The sequence below is a fragment of the Heterocephalus glaber genome, unplaced genomic scaffold (assembly GCF_053883595.1).
Source record: "Heterocephalus glaber isolate CG9 unplaced genomic scaffold, H.glaber_assembly_v1.0 deba00001608, whole genome shotgun sequence".
NCBI lineage: Eukaryota > Metazoa > Chordata > Mammalia > Rodentia > Bathyergidae > Heterocephalus > Heterocephalus glaber.
In genome coordinates this window covers 5,874,237-5,897,939 of record NW_028258379.1, presented here as the reverse complement: position 1 = coordinate 5,897,939, position 23,703 = coordinate 5,874,237, and the positions used below count along the sequence as shown (strand labels likewise).

At 52.8% G+C, this 23,703-nt stretch overlaps 1 protein-coding gene across 11 annotated transcripts; it reads left to right on the top strand.

Annotated features, from left to right (window-relative positions):
• Positions 1–597: 597 nt before the first annotated feature.
• Positions 598–22,768, top strand: Rab15 (RAB15, member RAS oncogene family). 11 transcript variants are annotated; one of them, XM_004837394.4, is made up of 9 exons: positions 10,434–10,542; positions 10,902–11,048; positions 13,539–13,619; positions 16,198–16,258; positions 17,110–17,170; positions 17,640–17,717; positions 18,690–18,779; positions 19,927–19,992; positions 20,138–22,768. In XM_004837394.4, exons 2-9 carry the CDS (start codon positions 10,979–10,981, stop codon positions 20,294–20,296), a joined length of 666 nt encoding a protein of 221 aa, XP_004837451.1. In that variant the 5' UTR covers positions 10,434–10,542; positions 10,902–10,978; the 3' UTR covers positions 20,297–22,768. The 11 variants fall into 11 exon arrangements, with proteins under 11 accessions (XP_087051405.1, XP_021103308.1, XP_021103326.1 ...); XM_087195279.1 differs by lacking the exons at positions 10,434–10,542; positions 10,902–11,048 and adding an exon at positions 598–1,386 and having other exon boundaries at positions 17,004–17,170; XM_021247649.2 differs by lacking the exons at positions 10,434–10,542; positions 10,902–11,048 and adding an exon at positions 1,638–1,894.
• The last annotated feature ends 935 nt before the right edge of the window (positions 22,769–23,703 follow it).

Here is a 23,703-nt window from a genome sequence, read left to right as displayed (position 1 = left end):
AGGCCTGGTCTTTGACAGATGTGCCTCTAGCCACAGCTGGGATGTGTTCTCATCTTCTGTACTGACTCTCTCAAGGGCCTAGTCCTGTCTGACTGCCTATAACATTTTTACCTAACTTAGCTGTCTATAATAAAGTGATATACTAAAGTCCTCTCTCCATATTATTTTTTTTCACCTTTCCAACAATCCTTTAAATATCTTTTTTCCCCTGTAGTACTGGAGATTGAACCCAGGGCCTTCCCAGTGCACTACATCCCCAGGTGTTTGTTTGTTTGTTTGTTTGTTTTAATATTGAGATTGTCTCACTAAGTTGATAAGTTACCCAGGCTGGTCTCTGAACTCACCATCCTCCTGCTTCAGCCTCCTAGAATGCTGGGATTACAGGCCTGGTTTAAATATCCCTATTTTGAGATAAGGAAACTGAGGTTCAGAGTGTTTTGGTAGTGAGCTCAAGGTTGCACATCTAGTGAGCAGTGGATCCAGGCCGACCCAGAGAGAGCCTAACTCAGAGCCTCAGCATGTGCCTGAAAGCCAGTGTGAAGTCTTTTTTTTGGGGGGGGGGGGTACCGGGGATTGAACTCAGGTCCTTTCGCTTGCGCAGCAGGGGGTGAAACCACTGAGCTAAATCCCAGGCCTGAGTGTGAAGTCTTGATTGAACTCACAGAATCAGCTTCTCTAGCTTTTAGTGTAATCAAAGTAACTATCAGGTTCAGGATTTTCCCCCTCTTTAACGTAGGCATTTTGCTCTTCAAGACAAGCAAATGGACCCACATCTTTCCTTATCCTACTACTGAAAAAAAAAATTCTCCATCTAATATTCAGCCTGCAAGACAGACAGACGCGTGCGCGCGTACACGGGTTTTCATTGCTTTTTAGAGATCTAATGGGAAGACTTGCTCTCCCCTAACACTGGTTCTTAGGAATGCGGAATTTTTCAACTCCAGAGAGGATTTCTTTACCTCTCTCAGTGCCAACACATTCCGTTGCAGTAAACTGAGTCTCTAGAGTCTCCATTCATTCCTGGGTGCCACTGGTGTGGCCGCATCAGAAATGTTAAGTAGCTGGAAATAGCGCTGGCATCCCAAGAAGCGACCCTAAACAACTCCGATCCCAAGCAGACTCCACCCCAAACTGCTCCAAAGGATTCTGCCTTTCGGAGATGTTTTCATGGTCATCTAGCTTTTCCTCCTGGTGAAGGAGATCAGCGGGCATCTCCCCCACACACCCCATTTAATGACAAAAATGGGGATGGGAGCGGGTCACCCAGTCACAGTGTCACGGGGAGGCCAGATGGCAGCGAGGGGGACTGCCAGCCCTGGAGCGCGGTGGAGGCAGCGGCTTCAATCCAGATCTTGATCCAGGCCTTCCGAGGCGGGGTGAGCCCAGGTGAGGAGCCGCGCCGGGACCCGGAGGCCCCTTAGGGCGGAGTTACGAGGGCCAGACTTAGGGTGGGCCTTGGGGAGCAGTGAGGGGACTGGGAAGCCGGGCAGTGCGCGAGCCCATCCCGCCGCCCCCTCGCCCCCTCGCCCAGCCTCCCGGCCCGGCCCCCAGCCCCCGCGGGGTCTCGGCGCCCAGCGCGCTCCCGCCCCTCGCCCAGGCCCCCGCGCCGCCGCTCTCTCCTCCCACCGCCCGCGCTCCCGCCGCCGCCGCGCTCCCCGCGCCCAGCGAGCCGGCAAGGCCAGCGCGGCCGCCGGTTCCTCCCGCCCCGCGATGGCCGCGGTTGAGCGGGGCTGAGCCCGCGCTGCCCGCTCCCGGCCCCTCGGCCCAGCCATGGCGAAGCAGTACGACGTGCTGTTCCGGCTGCTGCTGATCGGGGACTCCGGGGTGGGCAAGACCTGCCTGCTGTGCCGCTTCACCGACAACGAGTTCCACTCCTCGCACATCTCCACCATCGGTAAGGGGCGGTGGCCCGACCCTCCCATCCTCGCGCCCGGTTCCCCCTCCCCGGCCCAGTCGGTCGCCAGCCCGGCGGCCCCTGTCGCCCCTCGGGTCGGGAGCGGTGGTGCGGGAGGCCGGGTGAGCTCGGGTCCTGCAGATGAGGGGCGCCCTCTTGCCTGCCATCGGGGCGAGGAAACGGGGGGCGGGGGCGGATACCCCGAGCTGGGGCAGCGAGACTCAGAGGCAGAGAAATGCCATCCCCACAGCCCCGAAGAGGGGGAGGGAAGGAAAGCTCGTGCTGGGGGAAGGGTCAGGGTAGGGGTTCAGTCACTGAGGTACCCTCAGTTCGGGGTGACCCAGCGTGGAGCCAGGACGAGGAGGAGCATTCATTTCCAGGGCACTGTAGTGAAGGTAACCACAAGGTGGTACGCCTGGAAGGAAGGCGCGGACGGCAGGAAGTCGCGGTACGGAGAAAGGGACAGTCGGGTGGCTGGAGCATTTGTTTTGAAGGAGGCTGAGGAAGATGGAGGAAGGCGAGAAATGCTTCTGCAGACCGGGCGAGCGGAGCTGGGGCTTCAGGTGGCAAACAGGGCCCACCATAGGCTGCCTGTCTGATGTGGCGGTCCTGGAGTCTGTAGTTTAAGGGACAGGGCCTGGGGCATCCTGGACAGTACCTGAGGGGTCACCTGTTCTGGGAGTGGGTCTGTGGCCTCCTCTCTGAGTGAAATCTCGCCCTCATGGGTCCTGAAAGGCCCCCTCCAGTGGGAAGCCTGAATTGAGGGGATTCTGCCCACACCTTATTGGTTCCACCTTGGCCAGCAGTGGAGCAGCCTCCTCATGGCTGGGTGCTGGCTGGGAACACCTGGTGGGGCGGGGGGGGACCATCCTATTAGAATGCTCTCGTAGAAGCCCCTGCTGCCTTCAGGGAGGGCTCCAGCTCTCAGCTTCCTCTGGAGGATTTCTCTCCTTACTCCCCCTCAACACATGCTCCTTGCCAAGAGAGAGGAATATGCAGCCAGAAGAACAGAGCCTTGTGAGGGACATTTCAGAGATAGGAGAGGGTGGTGTGCCCCTGGGGAAGAAGGCTCAGGGAAGAGACAGGTATTGGACAAAGGCATGGGAGGAGCTGGGAGTGGCTGAGGGACCAGATGGAGGAGGATGACAGGTTGTAGGCTTGGGGACAAAGGTCAGCAGGTTACCACTTACTGAAACTGGCAGTGGCTTTTTTTTTTTGGTACCAGGGATTGAACTCAGGTCCTTGAGCTTGCAAAGCAGGTGCCGGAACCACTGAGTTAAATCCCTAGCCCGGCAGTGGCTATTTTTGATGTGAGCCTGGTGCCAGAAACTGCTGAGCTCTTTGCAGAGAACTGTGGGCTGCCTGGGGCCCTGGCCTTTCCCTGAAGAGCAGTCACATGCAGTCTGGTTTCCTGGCCACATTCCAAGTCCCAGGAGCAACCTGTCTTTTCCCTTAGAGAACTTCACACCCCCTTATTGGAAATGCTCGCAAGACTTTTTCCTAGTGTCCTGGGGAGCTAGCCTCCCCTGGGAGACACATGCCTCACCCTCTCAGCAGACGAATGAGGGAACCTCTATTTGTAAAACTCTGGGATGGACTTTCTGAGGATCCCTTGCCCCACAGCATTAATCACAAACCCTTCTTGTCTCTTTACCCTGAAATCTCCCTTCTTAGATGCCTTCTTCCTGCCAAAAGGTGAATTCGAGATAGACCAGAAACTTGCTCAGAAACCCTCTGGGCAGATCATTTTAGGGGCAGCGGTGCCATCCCAGCACCCTCTCCCACCCAGGCCCTTGGTATGTTGGCAGAAACCCTGAAGATAGTTCTCAGAATTCTTTCTCTGCTTGATTGCCAGGTCCCCCCGGTCCACAGGATGCAGAGGAGTCCTTAGGAGCTTGGGCTCAGTGGAGGAAAGAAACCCGCCTTTCTTCATGTCAGCCTTGTTAAATCTGCCCCAGTGGGTTTCCTAAGTACTTTCTTATTTAAAGCTCAGTAAGGGCTTGTGGTTCTCCCTCATCTTGGCTGTGTTTCTCAGCATTAACTACAACTTAAGGGAAAGAGTTGGATGGTTAAGAGAAGCTTTTTCCTTAGGTGATTTGGAAAGTTTTCTGAGGAGATGGAAGGGCAGCCAAGGAAATGGAGGTGGCCAGGTCATACTCATTTTTCATCTGTTCCCCTAAAAAGCCGTGGGAGGTTCCAGGACGAATAACAGTCACTGTGGTTCAGCTGCACCCAAGCACAGTCTTTCATCGTGCTGGGCACCAATGTAGGCAGCGTTCCCCGGAAATGTCTTTTTTTGTGTGTGAAAGGGGAAAACGAGGCAATTCATCAGTCACTGCCGAGACCAAGTCCAGATTCTTGGCTCCTTTGATGTCATCTAGGCTGGTTCTTTTGTGTGACCTGCTGTGTACCCTGCTTCCTATGACACTTTGTGGAAGAGCCTGCCGGGGAGCAGTGTGGAGACCTTCCAGGGAGACCAAGGCGCTGATGCCCCTCCCCAATCCTTCTGCCCAGCAGGTGGGCAGGTGGCCTGCAGCTGGGTGTGTGCCAGTGTGGGTGTTCCTTTCTCCAGCAGCTGTGTTCCCAGTGGGGGCTGGTGCAGAAGAAGGTGCAGTCAGAGCCTTCAGTTCTCTCCCTACAGCTATTACCTGACAATGCTACCTCCCCTGTTATGGTAATTGAGCATTCTACAAAGCACCTGTCCAGGCATTTTAATGACTTATTGCAGTCCAACTTTTCCTGCCCCCAGAAGCTTTCCAGTTAGGGAAGTGAAACAAGCAAAAGGAAGAGGTAGTGCCACAAGGAGATGATAATCAGAAGTACTTGGTGAAGCACTCTTCAGTGTAAGGGATCAGTCATTACTACTCCTGCTAATGAAGGTCTCTTGAAAGGTCTCATGTTATCCATGGAAGGTGTGAAGCAGCCAGTGAATGGTGATGGGTATTATGGCTAGACAAGTGCTACTGCTTTTGGAGATAAGAGGAGAAAGGCCCCTCCCTGTGAATTCTGACTGACCAGCCAGGAAGCCTGAAGCTGGCTCTGCAGTGTGGGCTGCCTGTGGTCATTCCTGCAGCAGAAGGGAGCAGATGAACAGCAGCGAGCAGAGCTAACAGGTGTGAAGTGAGTGGGTGCTCATGGAACTTGGGGCAGTCTGGAGAACATTCCTCTGCTATCTCTCTGTCTCCCAAATGATAGGTGCCTTGAGGTTGAGTCCCAGTCCTATCCCTCTTTGTTTCCCTAGGCTCTAGCCCAGGGCAGGCCAGGTAGCATCTCCATACATGTTGTTAACTTGCTAAAGAATGAATGTGAGCAGTTGGCAGAGGCATCAAGGTCCTGGTGGATGAAAAGGTTTCTGAGCAGGGTGCTCTTGACGTTGGCTAGAAGAGGGGTTCAGACTTGAAGCAGGGGGACTAGTCAAGGGCTGTGCAGCTGTGCATCCAGGCCTGAAGGAACCTCCTAAGCAGCTCCTCCTTCCCCCTTGAAACTCCCCCCCCCCTTCCCCGTGGTACCAGCGTCAGCCTCCACATAATCACCTGCTCTGATTTCACTCAGATAAGGGACAGGGCTCAAACCCATCAAGTGGCCAAAGGGGCTTTTATGGCCTTTGCTGTTGCTCAGGCAAGAAGCTGTCCTACATGGACATCTGCATTCATGGGCCCTTTGATCCCCTTTCTGCATGGTGACCCAGGGTGGCCTATAAGCCACTCATGCAAGCCGAAGGGACTGCGCAGGAATTGTTTCTCTCCTCCTTTGCCTCCCCTGAGTAGACCTCATGTGGTCTCTGGACCTTTTGTTTGAACAGCCACCCTTAGGCTGCTCCCCTTTTGGGTGAGGAATCTGCCTTGGCTGTGACTTTCTGGTTGGACCGGTTGGGCTCCCATGGCCTGAGGCTGCTTTCTCAGCTGGGTCAGCTGCTTCGGTCTCACCTTCCTTGAGAAGTTTTGCCAGAACGGCTCCAGCTGCCTGAGGCACTGGCTAGGCAGGGCGACTGAGGGACAGGGAAGGGAAGGGCCAGGGGGCTAGAGCTGAGCCTAGAACTGAGTGACCTAACAGACGCTGAGATACACTCATGGGCACTGTGGCCCTGGGGTCTGAGGAGCTGTGTACAAATGCAGGGTGACACAGTGGGAGGGTCAGGGCTGGCTCGGTGCTCTGATGCAGGGGCAGCTCTTGGTAGCTGGGCTCTTCCCACCCTGTTCCACAGTGGAGAGGAAGGGGAGGCGCGCAGTGGTGAGGGACCCCTGAGCAAAATGGAGAGAGCCCAGTCAACACACACATTCTCCATGTCTTCACTGGCTCTATGACCTGCATTTAACATCTTTGTGCTACGTTCTGAATCTCTAAATTGAAGACAGTAACAGAATCTTTCCTTTTTTTTTTGTTTTTTTTTTTTGTTTTTGGTACTGGGGATCGAACTCAGGTCCTTGCGCTTGCATAGCAGGTGTCGAAACCACTGAGCTAAATCCCCGGCCCAACAGAATCTTTCTTAATGGTCATGGGGAAGAGTACAGAAGCCAATGGATAAAAAGCACTCAGCATTATATCAGTACTCCTAACTCATGAGAATGTTGCAGAGACCAGTGTACTGTCCGCAGTGTGCCATGAGGTCACCCTGCCCATCACTTGAGGGTTCAGCACTGCTTACTGGAAACCCCTGTGTCAGGTGCCATGCTAAGAACAGGGCACACAGTGGTGAACCAAACAGATGCCAAGGAGCTGTCTTACGTGCCAGTGAAGCACACGAGAGCCTCTGTGTTTCGCTTCAGTATCTGTCCTAGCACCAGGGCCTGGCCCTGGCCGTCCAGTGTCTGAGGAGGAAGACTGACTTGGTAGGCAGTGGAGGGGAACAGGGTGGCCTGGGGAGGACAAAGGTGGCTCTGCTTTGAGCTTGGGGCCCCTTCCAAAGTGGCATTCTACCTCCAGCCTCCATTCCTCCATTCCTCTTTCTAACACCGGCACAGACCTGGCCTCCCACCCTCTTCCCCAAAGATGTGACCGCTGGGAACAGCTATCTGAGCCTGCAGAGGGTTTCAGCTGATCTTCGCATCTACACCACCTTCCCAGATCTGCAGATTCACTCGAAGCTTTCAGGGTTGTTTCCCTTCTTCCTCCCTGAACTCCCTGCTCTCCATTCATTCCTTCTTCCTCCTCCCCTTCCCAGGCAGCTTGGTGAGGAGCTTTATAACATGAAAGTCGATATTAGCCATTACCCTTCTACCCTGACTGCCAGCTCTTCTCAGAGTGCCTCCTTCTGTAATCTAATATTTGTTCCTGTTTCCCTGTAAAACTGCCAGTTTTCTGTGGGGGCCTCTGACCTCTCCTTGGCCCTTCTGCCTGGTCAGTGAGCTTTGCAAGGAGACAAGGGCTCTCCAGACATTTAATTCCTCCCACTGAGGAGGGGAGGGCTAATCATCCACCCTGTTTTAAAACTGGGAAAACCAAGGGTCACAGAGAGCTGATTACTCCCCAGACTTGAGCCATCCCCTCTCCTCCAAATTCTCCAGGCTGGCACTCAGAGTGCCTTTCATTCCCAAAGTCCCTTCCACAGGTTGCCAAGTGGAACCTTTCTTCCTCGAGCCAAAGGGGAGAGGATGTGGTCCCCAGCCCATGAGGGCCCTGTTTCCTTTCCACACCCTTACACTCAGAGTCAGGGGCCTGTGGTCCAGAAGTCTGCCTGGGGACCTTGAGGGGGATCTGAGTGTTGCTTGCCTCCTGTTACCATTTGGATGTAGATTCACTGAGAACTCTGGTTGGCCAAGGAGGGTCTAGTAGTTGGCTTTGAAATGTGGATCACTCCCTGATCTCTCTTCCCTGATTAAAATTTTCCCTTTGCTGCTCTCCAGCTGCTGGTGTATACTGGCTTCATTCATTCACTCATTGATTCACTCACTCATTCATTTTTTTCTGTCATGTGTTCAACTTTGGTGGGGGGGTACTGGGGATCAAACTCAGATCCTTGTGCTTTCGAGGCAGGTGGCAGAACCGCTGAGCTAAATCCCCGGCCTCTGTCATGTATGCAACTTTGTTGAATAATATTTAATGATCTACCTTCTGCCAAGCAATGAGAATATGACATGAATATGATGCTGCTTTGTCCTCTGGGAGCTCACGGTGTACTGGGGGAGTCAGGCTTCCAAAAAACCAGAATATTATGCAAAAGGGATGTCAGATGCTTTGGGATCACAGAGGAATGAGAAGTCTTCTGCTCAGACACATGTCATAGGCAAAGCTCAGACAGTGGCTCCTGGACCCCCATGCGTGTGGGTCTTCTTGCGGATGAGCCTTGTTGGTCAGATAATGCCTCTCAGTTCAGCCAGGCTTCTGGGGTGACCTCGCAGGACCCCCTCTGCAGCCAGGACACTCTGAGGAAAGAGTTTGTAGGGCTCAAGCCCTGGGGCCATACGTTTCTCCCAGCCTCCTGAGGGTCAGTGTTATACTGGGAAGCCCATTTGATAACAGCCCCTGGGCTTCTGCCCCTTCAAGACTTTGTATGAAGTTGATGGCCTCCAGAGTGGTCCTGTTCCCCTTTCCACTGCTGCCCTTGTTATGGAGTGTGTGTGTGTGTATCTGTTTGAGTTTTGAAAAAGAGGAATAATATTATGAAACCTCCAGAACTGCTGTGGATGGACATCTGAACCAGAGTCCTTGATCCCATTTACTCTTGAGGTCAAAACACGGCCTCAGCTGAATTAGAGGACCAAGATTCTATCTGTTGAGATTCTACCAGGGCCCCTTCTTATATATTTCTGATTCTTGTCACTTGTGGAGCAAGACAGTGCGGCGCTGACTAATGCATTTGCCCTGAGAGCCGTGGTGCCCCTTTTCCCCGGAAGGAAGCCACAGGAGAAACACTTGGTCCCACAGAGGAGAAAGTCAGCATGTCGCTCAGCAGACAGTGAGGCAGAGTCAACCGACAGAAAGCAGAGGGATGAGGCCAGTGCCAGGTGGGGACAGAATGTCCTCGTTCTTCCCCTTGCCCAGTTGCTGTGAGGGATGGCCGTGTGCCAGGAGCCTTTGCCTTGACTGTTCTCTGGAGCTTTGTCTCTGTGCTCTCCTCTGTAGTGCTCTTTCCTGCTCTTCCCCTCCTGTGCCCCTCAGTTAGGGGAAATAGCATTATTGAGATACTGAGAAATACTTTGCCCAGAGATGGGGGTTTGGGGATGGGGGTTACCACAATGTCTTGTTTGGGTGGCAAAGTCAGACAGCCACTTCCTGATAGGGTCTGCTTTTGCCGGAAGCTTGCCTTGGGTTGCTCAGTGGTGACTTCCTGCCACAGCCTCAGGAACTCCCCACATCCAGCACATGAAGGTTTCCTACAGGGGAGGGGCTGGGGGATTCCTGCGATGAGGGGAGCTCCGTAACTGGAGTCAGCCTGGCCCCGGAGATTGGGTGTCTGCCTTGGGTTTCAGGTGTATTAAGTTGTCCCTTGTTGTGGAGTCGCATTGCTAATGAAAAGGCTCAGGTCACACTGATGATCCTCTGGGCTGTGGTTGATCGTGCTGATGATATCTGGCACGCAGAGGCAGCCCTGTTTCCACTGAGGCATGTGCCACTTACTTGGCGGGCAGTGGGCTGGCACCTGACATTAACCCATGAGGCACTGGCAGGAGGCAGACAGGTGCTGACCCGCCTACTGGCACATGGCAGCTTAGCCAGGATTTAGGCTGTAGCCAGTAGTTCCACAGTAGATGGCATTTTCTCTGCTTGCTGAAACACTCCCCTTGGTGTCTGCTCTTTGCCTCAGCTCTCCACCCTCCCTCCTTCCTCTCCTGTCAGGAGCCCCTTCTACCTCGTAGAGCTCTTTCTATGCCCCGAGACCGAGAGTTTGGGTTTCCCCTCAAGGGAGATTCAGAGAGCCTTCAGCTAACGTTTCAGGAAGCTCTGTGCCAGGTCCTGTTAGAGACAGGTTTTGTACTTCATCTCATAATCTTCACGGAAATTCGCTGGCATCAGAGTTATCACCACCTGCTAACAGGTGAGGAGGCTGAGGCCAGGAAAGGTTAACTAGGGTTCCAGGACCATGGGTAATTAATTAGTGGGAAAGGGAGGATTGGAGCCAAACTCTGACCCCCATATGTTCCTAATGGCCATGCTCTTCCATCTGTCAGGCTGTACTTCCGGTCCACTTTGTAGAGCTTTCTTTGGAGGCAGACAGCAATGAGAAGGAATGTTCTTTCACCTGGTATGCCCTATTTCCTTCTTCCAGTCTTCGCAGCACCTCCACTGCCTGACTAGGGGGCAGTAAGCTCTTTCCTATTTGTCTGTCCAGAGCGAGATATCTTCAGAGCCAGGTGAGTACCAGCCTGCCTCCCCTCATAGCTTGGGAGGCTGGAGGCCTAAGATTGAGGTCCTGGCAAATTTGGTGTCTGGGGAGGCCTTGCTGTCCACTACAATATGGCTTCTAGCTGTGTCTTCCCATGCCAGAGGGCAAAAGAGGATAACGAACTCTGTCAGGCCTCTCACAAGGGCCTTGGTGCCCAGAGGTGGGCTTTGCCTATCCTCCTAGTTCTCTGATGGCAGTGCTGTCACTGTGCTCCAGGACTCCAGTTATGGCCTGGCAGTCACTGAGAGTCACCGCTGGAGGGATAGAAGCCATGCAGCTGGGACAGCAAGAAGATCAAGAGGTCTGAGGCCGCCTCAGGCTCCAGGTGTGCGGTGGGGAAGCACTGTCCACAGGCATTATTAGGACCTGGCCCTGTCGCCTAACTAGGGAGTTTTTCTTGCCAGTGTCTGTGAGGTATTCAGATGGGAGGAATCACATCCCTGCTCTTGAGCTATAGGCACCCATCCCTTTTTATGCTCTCTGGGATGGGGGATGCCACTCATGGAATTTCTACTTTATGCCTGGCACTATGCTTAGACAGAGGAAGAGATTTTAAAAGCAGCCAACAAACAAAACTTGATCAAACACAAAATATGTTCTCTGAACTTAGGTACATTAGTGGGGATAGAAGACAAAACACAGGAGCAGGGAATGCTATTTTTGTTTTGTTTTGTTTGGTACCAGGGATGGGGATCCAACTCAGGACTCTGAGCTTGCAAGGCATGCAACGGCACCACTGAGCTAAATCGCTGGCCAAGGGAATGCTGTTTTTGAAGTCTTCCTCCCGGCCCTGTCCTCGAAGCATCTTCCTACCAGCTTCGGAGCCATTAGGTAGTGGTGGGCAGTCGCAGGCTGGGCTCTTCAGGCAGTGCTGAGGTGCTCCTAGGCGTCACCAAGAAAAGGCATGTGCACTGTGAGGATACCTAGGGGCTGAACTTGGTGTCCTGGGTGGATCGACAGCAGGGCCATGATTGAGCTCCCCAGCCACAACTTCAGCCAGTGTGTTCATTATTTTTAAGCATCCCTCCTTCTCTCTGCATATCTCTTTGCCCCATGGTCCTCTTGTTATGACCTGGCCAGCCTCTCTCTGTCCCATGTAGAGGGAGCTGGCTGTATTTCTTTTTGAGATAGGGTCTTTCTATGTTGCCCAGGCTGGCCTTGAGCTCCTGGACTTAATCAATGGTAAACGGAGGGATTGGAGCCAAACTCTGATCCCCATATGTTCAGCCTTCTAGGAATCTGGGATTACAGGTCTGTGCCACCATGCCTGGCTTGGAGGGAGCCGGTGTGATGGGCTTAACCATCCTCTCTTGTCCTTGTTGGCCAGCTCACTTTGATGGTCCAGTTAGGAGCTGCTTCTCCACAAAGAACATGCTGCACCCAGCCTTGCTTCCCTGAGAAGGGGCCTTGGGCTCAGAAACATTAGGCAGAAAGGGCACTGGCTGTGGCAGACTCCATGATGGACAGACATATCAGGTGTGCCAGGAGTCAGTGAGGCTGCTTGCCAGACTTTGGGTCTTTGGTTGGCAGAGGGCCGTCCTCCTGACTTTCTCTTCCCAGGGCTCCCAGAACCTTTGCTGGAGCTGTGTAGAGATGGCTGGCTTGTTCCTTTGTACTTCTGTATTCTGTCTTGTAGGGACAGTGGTAGTACTGTCAAGGCAATGAATCTAGGCTTACTGGAGTCTTGAACCATCTCAAGGAACAAGGAGTTCCCTGCAAACAGGTTATGGTGGGTACATTAGTCACTCAATGCTGCTATAACAAAGTGCCTTAGACGAGTAATTTATACACAACAAAAATGTATCACCCACAGTTCAGGTGGCTGGGAAGTCTGAGATCAAGGTGTTGGTAGATTCACTGTCTGGTGAAGCTCATTTTACTGCAAAGGCAGCACCTTCTAGCTATGCCTTCCTGTGGCACAGGGCAAAGAGGGATGGGAAGCACTTTCAGGCCTCTTTTACAAGACTGCCAATGTGAGTATGCAGTCTGCTCACAAAACCTCATTGCCTCCCAACATCACTGCACGGGGGCTGTTTCAACCTCTGGATTGTGGGGGCGTGCAGACGTTTGTACAGCAGCAGTGGGCTTGCTTCTTGTGCTGCCTCACCCCCAGACGTCCCAGAATATCAGAACAGGGTGGACTGTGGCAGGATGTGAATGAAAAAGCATCCTGGTTCTCACAGGATCAGAAATGCCTGGGTGGGTTTGCAGAGATCAGTTTCCCAGTTCTGGCTCAGCTGTGGGGTGTGAGGACATGAGTGAGCTGGCCTCTCTGCCTCCCTGCTTCATGGGGATTCTGTAGACAAGGCAGGTGCTGAAAAGGCAAGTATTTCTATGAGCCCTCGGTGTGGCTCTGCCCAGGGGCGCACAGAGGTTCAGGGTGCAGAAGATTTGGCAGGTCGGCTGGGCATGGTGGCGCACACCTGTAATCCTGTCATTAGGGAGGCTGAGGCAGGAGGATCACGAGTTGGATGCCAGCTTGGGCTACATACATAGCAAGTTCAAGTCTAGCCTGACTACATAGCAAGACCTTGTCTTAAAAAACAAAACAAAAAGTTAGGTCTGGGGGAGCCCTGAGAATCTGCATCTCAAGCTCCCTGATGAGGTTGGGGGCTGGTAGGGTAGCAGAGTAGCCAGGTCCTAGAGTGGTGATGGCGAACCTTTTAGAGCTGTCAATGATAACAAGAAGCCTGCTGCAGTGCGTGTGGCATAGGGTCACCACCACTGGCCTAGACCATGTAAGCCCTTTTCTGAATCAGGTTTCTTTGGGTTTGCTTTCCTGACTGCGCCCCAGGGGAGTCTTTATTCGGCAGAGGAAAGATAGGAGTGAGAACTAGAGTGAGTCAGGTGCTTTATATACACCGTTTAATTATATCTCATAACAAACCCTAGGAGGCAGCGGAATGCTCAGTCCATAGGGAAGACTTGTCCACAGGCACACAGCATATGCCCAAACCGGGACTGAGACTCAGCCTCATTGACGCCAGTGCCAGTCAGTGTCTCTTCCACTGCATTACGACTCTAACTTTCTTTGGTGTCACTCCCTGTGCTGGGAAAAGCACAGGTTTCTGCGCTTCAATTATGATTCAATAGGCGTTGGTAAGCCAAGGTAGCTGCATCAGGAAAAAAATCTTCAGGGGTGATTCCAAAGCTGAGAATCTGTGAAGCTCACTGTGAGAAGCAGCAGCACTGCACTCCCTTCCAGAGTAGTCCCGTCTTCTTGTCTCTTTGCCTCTCCTGACAGCTGCTTTTAGCTCTTCCTCCCTCCCCTCTTCTCTTCCAGAGAAAAAGTCTTCTTCATATTGGACGCTTCTCTTCCAGGAAAGCTCTCTCAAGGACCCACAGGGAAACAGGAAACGAAGCATGCAAGCCAACTCTCTGCCCCAGGAATCAGTGCAGGAGGTAGCATGGGCTCTGACACCACACGAACCTGTGTTGGACTCTCTCACTCCTTGCCATGTCAGTTTTGGAATAGTTATTTCCCTCTCTGGGCCTTTGTTTCTACTCTACTCACCTCTGTAAGGCCCAGGACCGTATATTGTCTTGTCTTTTCCACTCTGTTCTCTGGGCACAGTGTTCTCATAAACATCTGTGGGATAAAGGAGGGAAAACCTTCTGTCTCCCCACTCTCCTGTGACCACTTTGTGTAAGGCACCCCTGCCCCGAAGTGTGAGATGAAGCTCATTACTTACATGGTACCTCAAAAAAGATTCACCTGGGAGAAGGGGTCAGGTTCTGTCTGGAGTGGAGTGAGAAGGGAGTTGATGTTTGGGATGTTTTGCGTGATTAGGGGTAAAGCCTAGATAGGGTACCCTTGTCCTGCCAGTCAGGCCAGGTGGTTTGAAATTTCCATCGGGGAGATGGTTCCTGTGGGCTTTCTTATCAGGTTATCCAGAGGTGGGCCAAAGAGGAAAGGAGAGGCCTGGGACTCTTGAAAGCTATCAGAGGTCAATGTCAAAAATAGTCTTTCTTTTTTAATTCTGTTGATGTTGAGCACTTTTTTCTGTGCTTATTTCCTTACTTGTGATGCTCCTCCTGCCTCAGCCTCCCGAGTGCTAGGATTACAAGTGTGTACCACCATGCCCAGTGTTGTATGCTTCTTGGCCATATCATACACCTTTGCATAGCTTCCGTGTATTTGTCCATATTTTAAGTTGCATTGTTTGTGAGAGTTTATAATCTAGATGTAAGTTTTGTAAATACTTCTCCCAGTGCTTTGATGGCACACTGTTCTTGGAAGGAGGCACTATACTGTCAAAGAAGAGTTTCTTGATTCTCTTCTCTGCCAGATACTAGTGAGAAGCAAATTCCTGACAACAGTTCATCCAGGGAGGGAGCAAGCCTGTTCCTGCCTCCCACCAAGGCCAGGCGTCCCCTCCTTCCCTCCTTTCATCCTCCTCCTCTTTGTCACCCTTTCTCTGTACACAAAAAGGATGCTACCAGACACTGTCCATTTGGAAAAGTACAGCTGAATAGATATGAATCAGCTTGGGTGGGCGAAAATGATTCATGTCTGACCAATGCAATTTAGTTCAGCTCGCCCATTCTGAATCTGTTTCTGCCTCCTAATTAAACGACGTTCGGGCTTGATGTTGGGAAGGGAAAGACTGAGTTTGATCTGTCTGTATTTGAGGAAAGCTGGGGATGAGATGGGTAGGAGGACGTTTTCCCACTTGGCAGAGCACTGATGTGAAGGTTGGATGGCAGTGGTTTGGGGAATGCTGGTGCCCTTGGGGCACTCTGCCCTGGGCTGTGCCGAGTGGTGACAGATGCCCACCGCCCTGCCTTCCCCATGTTCCCTTTGTGACACCCACTCCTGACCTGCCTTGAGGGAATGCATGAAGACTCTGGCTTATTTACCCTGCTAGACACAGCCTTTGAATCACTGAGCAGTTAGGGCCCGAGAGAGGCACATGACAGAAACATCTTCTGTCGGTCAGCAAGCATGGTCAAGCCCATCTGCTGCTGGTGGGTGCTGGCTTTGGCTGCGCACTTCCCCAAGTAGGTTTCTGCCCTGGGCTGGTTTGCAAATGCCTTGTGTTTCCTGACTTTTGTTATCTTAGCTCCTCAAGCCCCTGGGCGAATCGCCTGAGAACTCTGTGCTCCCTGTGCCTTCCCCAGGACACTCCCTGCCACACCTCATGTATGGCCAGGTGCTGGTCCTCCTGTGCACCCACTACCTCCAGGTGCTATGCTAAGATATGATGATGGCTGCTTGGATTATGCAGGCAGGAGTCATATTTCACATGTTCTTCTCAACAGCCCTCCAAGATCATAAAATCCATGTTTACTCCGGAGGAAATGGGGCTTGGGGAATCAAGGTACCCAAAGTACAGCTATAAGTTAAGTGGCCAAAAATCAGCCTAGGCCAGACCTCAAAGCTACTGCTCCCTGTAGTAAACAACAGCACCTCCTGGGGCCTAAGGGCTGAGTCAGCCACAGAGATGGGCCTTGGGCTTGCAACCGTGCTCTCCATGATCCCTGTCTTCCCCAGATCATGATTGTGCTACAGCCTCTCCAGGTTGTTAATGAGACAGAAGGAGTGTCCAATTCCTAGGGATTCAGGAAGGATAAATGCAAATGCGCTCTTCGGAAATATAAATAGGAAGGATTCACCAGTGTGTAAAATGAAATACAACTCCAGTCTCCTCTCTGCTTCCCCGTTTCCCTCAAGTGCTTTACTGCTGACCACTTTCAGCTCAGGAAGGAAAGGAAGCTCTGGGCACTTCTTTAGGATCAGTTTATGGTTCAAGAATGCCCTTACCTTATACCAGTGGTGGTGAACCTTTGGCATGCATGCTGTAGCCGGCTGTTTGTTATCACTGAAAACTCTAAAAGGTTCATTATCACTGCTTTCTTTGTACCATCTCTGCCACATTGAGGCCAAAGGAAATCCCTTCACATGTGAGCACCCCAGGCCTTCCCTAGTCAGTTATCAGCAGGTGCCCTTCCTAACTTTCTTGTTTGCTCTCTTTCCCAGGTGTTGACTTTAAAATGAAGACCATAGAGGTAGATGGCATCAAAGTGCGGATACAGATTTGGTGAGTTGGGCAGGAGGAGGAGGCAAGTATAGGAGGAGAGGATCCTGGGCTGCTCCTTAGCTTCCACTGCCCTGTGTAAAATCTCTCAGCTTCCTCTGGGATAAGTGGACAGCACTATGAAGGAGAGAAGTCCAAAAGCCCGCCTCCTGCTCCTAAGAGCTTCACCTCTCATCTCTTTCTTAAGAAACAAGTCACCAAAGGACAGGGATGAGAAGGAATTGGTGAACTACCCATTGTGGGTTTATCTTAGAACTAGGCTTTACCCTTGGGCTGTGCCACACTGTGGTTAAGGATGGAAAGCTCCATCCGGTCCATTGGAGCGGGACCCTGAGAGTTCCTCCTGTATGGCATGGTGCAGTTTCCCCCAGGAGCCACCAGGGGCTGCTGTGGCTCTCTGGCTTGAAGGTCTTGGAAGGACTCACTGCCTTTGCTGGAGCTGTGGAGCTACCTCCCATCCCACAATGGCATAAGCCTTACCTTCAGAGGTCCCAGGGGCACTGGGAGTGTAGCAGCATCCTCCTCCCATATAACCAAGTCTGGCCACAGTGGCCAAATCCTACAGAGAACTAATTCTGAGGACTCAGTTATACCTGGTTGTGGGTACAGATATGGCTGTAATTGTCAAGAGAGGCCAAGGGCTTGCAGGCCTTGCCAGTGCCAGTAAAGGAGACTGGCCCTCTCACTGCAGTCGGGGGTGTTCGGATCCCTTTAGGGACCAAAGCACCACTGATTTTTCACCCTACAGCGCCCCAGTTTCTCCTGCAAGGGCACAGTCTCCCAGTTCCTTCTCCTCCCAACCCCTTCTGTTCCTATGGTTCCTGCTCCTCTGAGGGACTGGCTTTCTACTGCAGGGACACAGCGGGGCAGGAGAGATACCAGACCATCACAAAGCAGTACTATCGACGGGCCCAGGTGAGCCACCATTTTAAGGGTGTAGAGGCGGGAAGCTGCCACCCGGACTCCCAGCTCTGGGTCTTTGCGGACTCTATGTCACTGACCCTGAAGAAAGTGCCCTCAGGTTGCCTGCTTGGAGGCAGCCTCAGGGCAGTCTTCCAGCTGTTCAAAGGTCTTCATTCACCGTGTACTTAATGTAGACTGGTCGTTCTCCCTCCCTCAGCTTCCACCTTGGATTCTGAACCAAGGACCCAGGTCACAGCATGTGGTACCCTTCTGCCCAGAGAGTCTGTCCTATGATGGTCATAGGAGTGGCAGCTGTGGGGGCCTGAGAGAGAATTGCCATTTCTGGTGCCCGGGGGTCCTCACACTATGCAGAGAGAATGGCATGGCGGGGGCCGGTCTGTAAGGCCCTGCTCTGGCCCAGACTGCACTCCGTGTGCATCTCCCTCCCCCTTCTCTTTCTGTCTCTTTGTCTCCCTCTCAGGGAATATTTTTAGTCTACGACATCAGCAGCGAGCGTTCTTACCAACACATCATGAAGTGGGTCAGTGATGTGGACGAGGTAGGAGATGCCACCTCACTGCGGGGTGGGGAAGGCAAAGCAAGGGCCAGGCGGGAAGAGTGGAAGTGCTCAGGGTTGGCGAGGAAATGCTGCCAAGAAATCTTATAGCCCTGGATGCAGGCCGCGGCTGAGTAAGTCACCTGGAGGGAGTGAACCTGCCCTGCTGCCATGCTCTGTGCCTCGCCAGGCCTCCATAGCTGTGCCTCTGTGGGAAGCAGTTAGTTTCAAGCCCACCCTGCGAGCATCTTTCTTCCTGAAATCTCAGGAGTAGGTGGAACTGCAAGACTGGGTCAACACCTGTGTGCCGGGCTCTGAACTCTCTGGGTCCTTACTGCATTATCCACCAGACGAGGGCTGGGTTTAAAAGTCCAGTGTCCTTTCCAGCTCAGATACCACTTGTTCAACCGAACCAGGCATTAACATTAGCCAGAGTGTCTCCTGCTCTAAGCTGTCCCCGAGACACTCCTGGGACCAGCCACATACAGTGGTCCCCCCTTATCTGCCGGGGATGCAGTCCAAGAAGCCCAGGAATGACTGAAACTTGGAGAGGACCCGCCCTTCCTCTACTGTGTTTTCCCTAGACATGCGTAGGTATGATAAAGCCTAATGTGTAAACTAGTCACAGTGAGAAATTAACAATAATAACTGATACTAAAATAGAACAATTAACTATAGTAAAAGTTACTAAAAACTTAGGAATTGTTTATTTCTGGAATTTTCTGGGTCATACTTTTTTAGACCATGGTTGGCTGGAAGTTGACTGAAATTGTGGAAAGCAAAACCGTGGATAAGGAGGGGCTTCTGTACTCAGGGGAGCCCGGCACCTGCATCCAGTCCCCACGGTCATACACAGTCCCTATTCTGCCCCCTTGGCTCTTACCGGGCAGTGGTTTGGAGGCCAGTGTAGACCCTATGGGGACATGGGAGGGAAGGGCAGCTCTCACCGGCAGTTCTGCCTGTCCTCTGCCATAGTATGCACCAGAAGGTGTCCAGAAGATCCTTATAGGGAATAAAGCTGATGAAGAGCAGAAACGCCAGGTGGGAAGAGAGCAAGGGCAGCAGGTAAGTGGAGTGCTCCCCTTGGGTCTTCTGCAGCACGCCTGGGCCCAGTCCCGCAAGTGGGCACCCCAGGGTGCTCCCCATCATCAGGTCCTCTCACACATCCACAGCACCCTCAGGCCCCGGGGGAGTGGCCATCCTTGAAAGTCTGCTCTCTGTCCTTCAGGACAGTGATCTGAGTCCGCACAGAAACAAAGGCATCCTGGGCCGCAGCTCTTGTAGGTCCAGCAGGATGACCTGTGTGAGAGATCATTCCAGTGCGAGTGACGAGGAAGGACTTTGCGTCCTGAAGTCTTCTCCAGCAGCATCCGGGAGCCCACTGTGCTTCCTGCACAGTCACTCCCTGTCCTCCATGTGCATGGGAAGAGGGAGGGAGGAAAGCAAGGGCATGCAGGGCCTACGGCTGAAGAAGCAGAAAAGGCAGAAGATGGCGTAAAATGTCCGAGCATGCAGGGAGCCATCCTGCCCGAGAACAGAGAGAAATCGATGCTCTGAGACAAGAAGCAGCCGCCCACTCTGAGGGCCTCAAGAGTTTTCCTCACCCTCTTCAGTCAATAGCATTCCATTAGCCCTTAAGAGAAAATTGATTTGGGGGTATAAACAATACTATACGGTCATTGAAAAATGCAAAAGTAGAGGCAACACTGCTAGAGTATTTACTGAGCACTGTATGTGTGGCACTGTGCTAAGTAAGTGCTCTTCGCTGCACGACCCCACTTAATCTGCAGCTGCAAACCACAGGTGCTATCATTTCCTCCACAGAAGAGGAAACTGGGCTGAGGGTGGAGGAGCCTCTCTGCCAAGGCTCTACAGCCACTGAGTGGCAGCACTAGTGGTCAGGCCCGGGTCTGTGTGCTCTGAGTCCGTGGTGTTCATGAGTCAGCCTCACTGCCACTGCATTTTGGTGTCTTGCTGTCCTGATGACTGATGAGGGTGTTTTAGGAGGTGTCTGGGTAGGGAGAAGAAATGCAGTGCATTTGGGGAGCATCTCCCCCATTCTCTACTGGCCTGCATCTTGGAAGGAGCATTCAGTCTCATCTGAGAAATTGTTATAACATGGCTTGGTCTTCGAGAGCACTGGCAGAAGTACGTGCTGAGTGGTGGCGCCTCTTCTCATGGACTTTCTTTCAGAAATGTCCTTCTCTTGCAGCTGGCTAAAGAGTACGGCATGGACTTCTACGAAACAAGTGCCTGCACCAACCTCAACATTAAAGAGGTGAGTGCTGTGGAGACAGCCCTTCTCTGGCCTAGTACCGCAGAGTGCGGACCCGCAATGAGATGGGATTGGCCCCTCAGGCCGCTGCAGGGCTGCCTGGGGAAGAGGAGGGGCCGAGGCACTCACTGGGCCCCTTCATTTCCAGTCTTTCACGCGTCTGACGGAGCTGGTGCTGCAGGCCCACCGGAAGGAGCTGGACGGTCTCCAGACACATGCCAGCAACGAGCTGGCCCTGGCAGAGCTGGAGGAGGAGGATGGCAAAGCTGAGGGCCCAGCGAACTCTTCAAAAACCTGCTGGTGCTGAGGGACCTGCGTGGGGTGCCCCACACAGACCCTTTCCCTCAGGAGGCTGGTGGGCAGACAAGGAGCCTGGGCCCTGCCCGCTGCTGCCTCTCCTTTGATGACCTGTTGAATCAGTGGCTGCTTCTCTTCCCTGCCTGGCCCTGAGAGCAGCTCTGCTGTCACCTCTGAGCAGCCTCTGTCCCTGGCCCCCTCCCCTGGAGTGGCATCCTTCAGCCTGTTTCCCCAGCCACAGGCGTGCTGTGACCCGACAGTGTGCTGCGAGCAACGTCTCCCGCCCGGGCTCTCTGGACAGTGGCTGGGACTGGAGTGGAGACCGTGTAAAGTCTCCTCCACTCTCAGTGCATCTTGTCTCCTCTGCTTTCTCTCTCCTTTCCGCTCTCCCCGGTCCTCCCTCCAGTGTGTTTGTACTGAGGCCCCTCCCATGCTCTGCCTGTGTCCTGCTGTGTGGCTGCCGGAGCAGCTCCTTCCTTCCATCCCTGACTAAGGAAATGGGCCCAGGCTGCTGGGGAGTCGTCTCAGCTTCTGCCCCAGGGAGGACCCCCAACCTGCTCTGGGCTGGGCCAAAGGCTAAGGGTGCTTCTCCTCCCCTCCCCACTGCCCCTTCCTGTGCCATGGGCCTGCCTCCCCCAGGACCTTGGAGGTAGGAAGGAAACGCCGTCTGGTGGACCTCAAGCCCAGGGCTGTCCTGCCTCTGCCTGCTCCCCGTTTGAGCTTTGGCCTTGCTCAGCGGCCCCCCTGCCTCTGTGGGAAACTGAGCTCGGAGGCAGTGCTTCAGAGAAGAGGAGAAAATGATGAGGGGTGGCAGGGAATAAAGTCACCTCCATTCTCTACCTCTCATGCCGCATGTACACAACTTCTCTCCACCTGGGCTCCTGAATGTCAGGATGGGTACCAAGGCCTGAGGGTGCCAGAGGGGCAAGGAGAGCCCTAGAGGTGGTGACATTGTCAAGCCAACTACACATTCCAGAAAGAGGAGGGATTAGAAGTGAAAGCCTAGCTCCTAGGTGTCAGAGCAAGGACAAGCAGGCCAGGGGCAGCATGTGGCAAAGCAGAGCGGATGTGGTAGCAAAAGGCCTCTTGGTCCTCTCTTCTCTGCTCACGTAAGAACTTTTCCCCAGACTCCCTGGCAGAGGTGAGAGGTGACATAAACACATCACTCTTACTGAACCCAGCCTTTGGCAATGAAGGTTTTCCTGGGCCCCAGTACCTGTGGGAGAAGGGCAAAGAGTTCACAGGAAGAGAGAAAGATGGCCCTGGTGCTGTCCTCTTCAGCCTTCAAGACAAAGTGCTTATCTTGCCCTCCTACTCCCTTGTAGACTTGAGGGTCTGCCAATTGCACTGTGGCTACCAGGGCATGGAGGAGGACTCCCTCCTCCTGACTTTTATGTTCAGGAAGTTTCTTTCACCCCAGGAGCCCAAGAAGAGCTTGAAGGAGTCTTTTGAAAGGCTTATGTCAGTTACCAGCCCTGCTTGGGTTCCTGCTCACCTTCCTGAGGTGGGAGAAGCCCAGGGAAGAGAATCGTTCCTCAGTTGCACTTTGTGGCTGGGGCTGGAGCCAAAATAAAAAACTGGGCATTGAGAATTCCCCCAACCAGGGACCCACATCAGGGTGCCACTTCCTTATTCCTCCAAAGAAGGAAGTGAAGATTAAAATCACTGGACATTTCCTCCTGGCTCTTACCAAACCAGGGGAGAGCCAGAAGGAGAGGGTGGCTCAGGGTTTAGGATGGGGAAGAGGTGAGCATGGTGGAAGGAAAGAGAGCAGGAAGAGAAATAAGTCATTGGCAAATGAGAGACTTAGAGCTGATGCATTAGGATGAAGCCATGACTGGCTGCGGCTGCTTCCTTGAGGACTGACTTGTGCAGCCCTGTGCAGGAGGTGAGCAGGGTGGTGATGCCAATCCTGTCTGCCCTCAGCTCTCGGGCTGAGAAAGGAGAAGTTATATTAGGCACTGGCACCCACCTGTGGGCCAGTGTCGTCGCTTTCCTTTAGATCAGGCAGAGCACTGCTGTCTTTCTCTCTTAGCCCCCTCAGGAAAGAAGGACTATATTTTTATTGTACCCTAAGGGTTCTGGAAGGTAAAACGGACCAATGAGCCCTCTTCATGAGGGCCACAGCTGGGAACAGGTATGGGAGCAAAAAGAGGGCTGGGGTGTTAGGGTGCAGCTACACTCACCAGGAACCAGAGTTGGCCTCTCACCCCCGCACTCCAGTCCCGGAGGTGGCTGGGCTGTGTCATTTGGCCTAGACTGTTGAGCAGGCTTTCCTGGCCTGTTTCCTTGTCACCGCCTCTGCCCCTATGTCTTGAGACTCAGCCCAGCCCCTGGGTACCACCTGCTCCTGAGCCCTACCATCTCCCTGTGACAGGTGAACTTTGTGTACTGTGTCTTGGGTCCATTATAGGAAGTGTGAGCAGGGTTCATCTATTTTAAACACAGATGTTTACAAAATAAAGAATACTTAAAATCACAAGTGTGGCTGCCTGTGTTAGCCCTTGAGAGGAGGTCTCACTGGGACCCTGGTGGTGAAGTGGGAAGGGGAGAGTGAGTACTGATAGAAGAGGCACCAGAATCCTAAATCAACAACAGAATGGCAGTGGAAGTGGCAGACTGTCTTCCATTTTGTACCTTTCCTAGTGCCACCTGCAGGGGAGCCCAAAGCATAGCTCCCACTGCCGTGCTTGCACTGCAGAACTAAGATTAAGCACAGTCACTGGAGGATGCCAAACACCCAAGTTTGTGGGGGTGGGTGTCTTGGTTACTTTCCTTGTTGCTGAGACAAAATACCTGACACCCAAATTTAAAGGAGGAAAGGTTTATTTCAGTCTGTAGAGGTTTCAGTCTACAGTCAGCTGGCTCCAAGGCAGGGTGGCATAGCAGAGGGGGATTGCAGAGGAGAAACAGTTCATGGTGGGCAGAAGGCAGGAAGGCAGCAAGCTACAAGTGACAAGCAATGACACTTTCCAACCCTTATATCTTATCCAGCCTACCTACCCTTAGGGTGGGTAGCAATCACACCCAGGGTGGGGCACCCTTAATCCTAGCATCACCCTCTTAATCTCAGAATCACACACCCTAGATCCAGCCACCTCTGAAAAGCCCCACCTATGACCACATGAGGCTTTGGGGAGGGAGGGTCTTTAAAGCTGAGTGGTTTCCATCTGTTCAGGATGGATGAAGAACAGATCTTCCTGAAAGTATGAAGGACTAAGTAACTGCAGATTTGTGACTGGATACCTTGGGGAAGCAGAAGCAGAGTGGAACCTCAAGATTCTGTAGATAATACTGTACTTTGGCATAAGGAGTTGCCAGAGGAGGCAGGAAATGGGGTAAGGATAGAAGGAAGAAGTAAAACAGGACAGGACAATTGCAGTTTTAAGAACTTAACCACATTTTATAGTTTCCTGA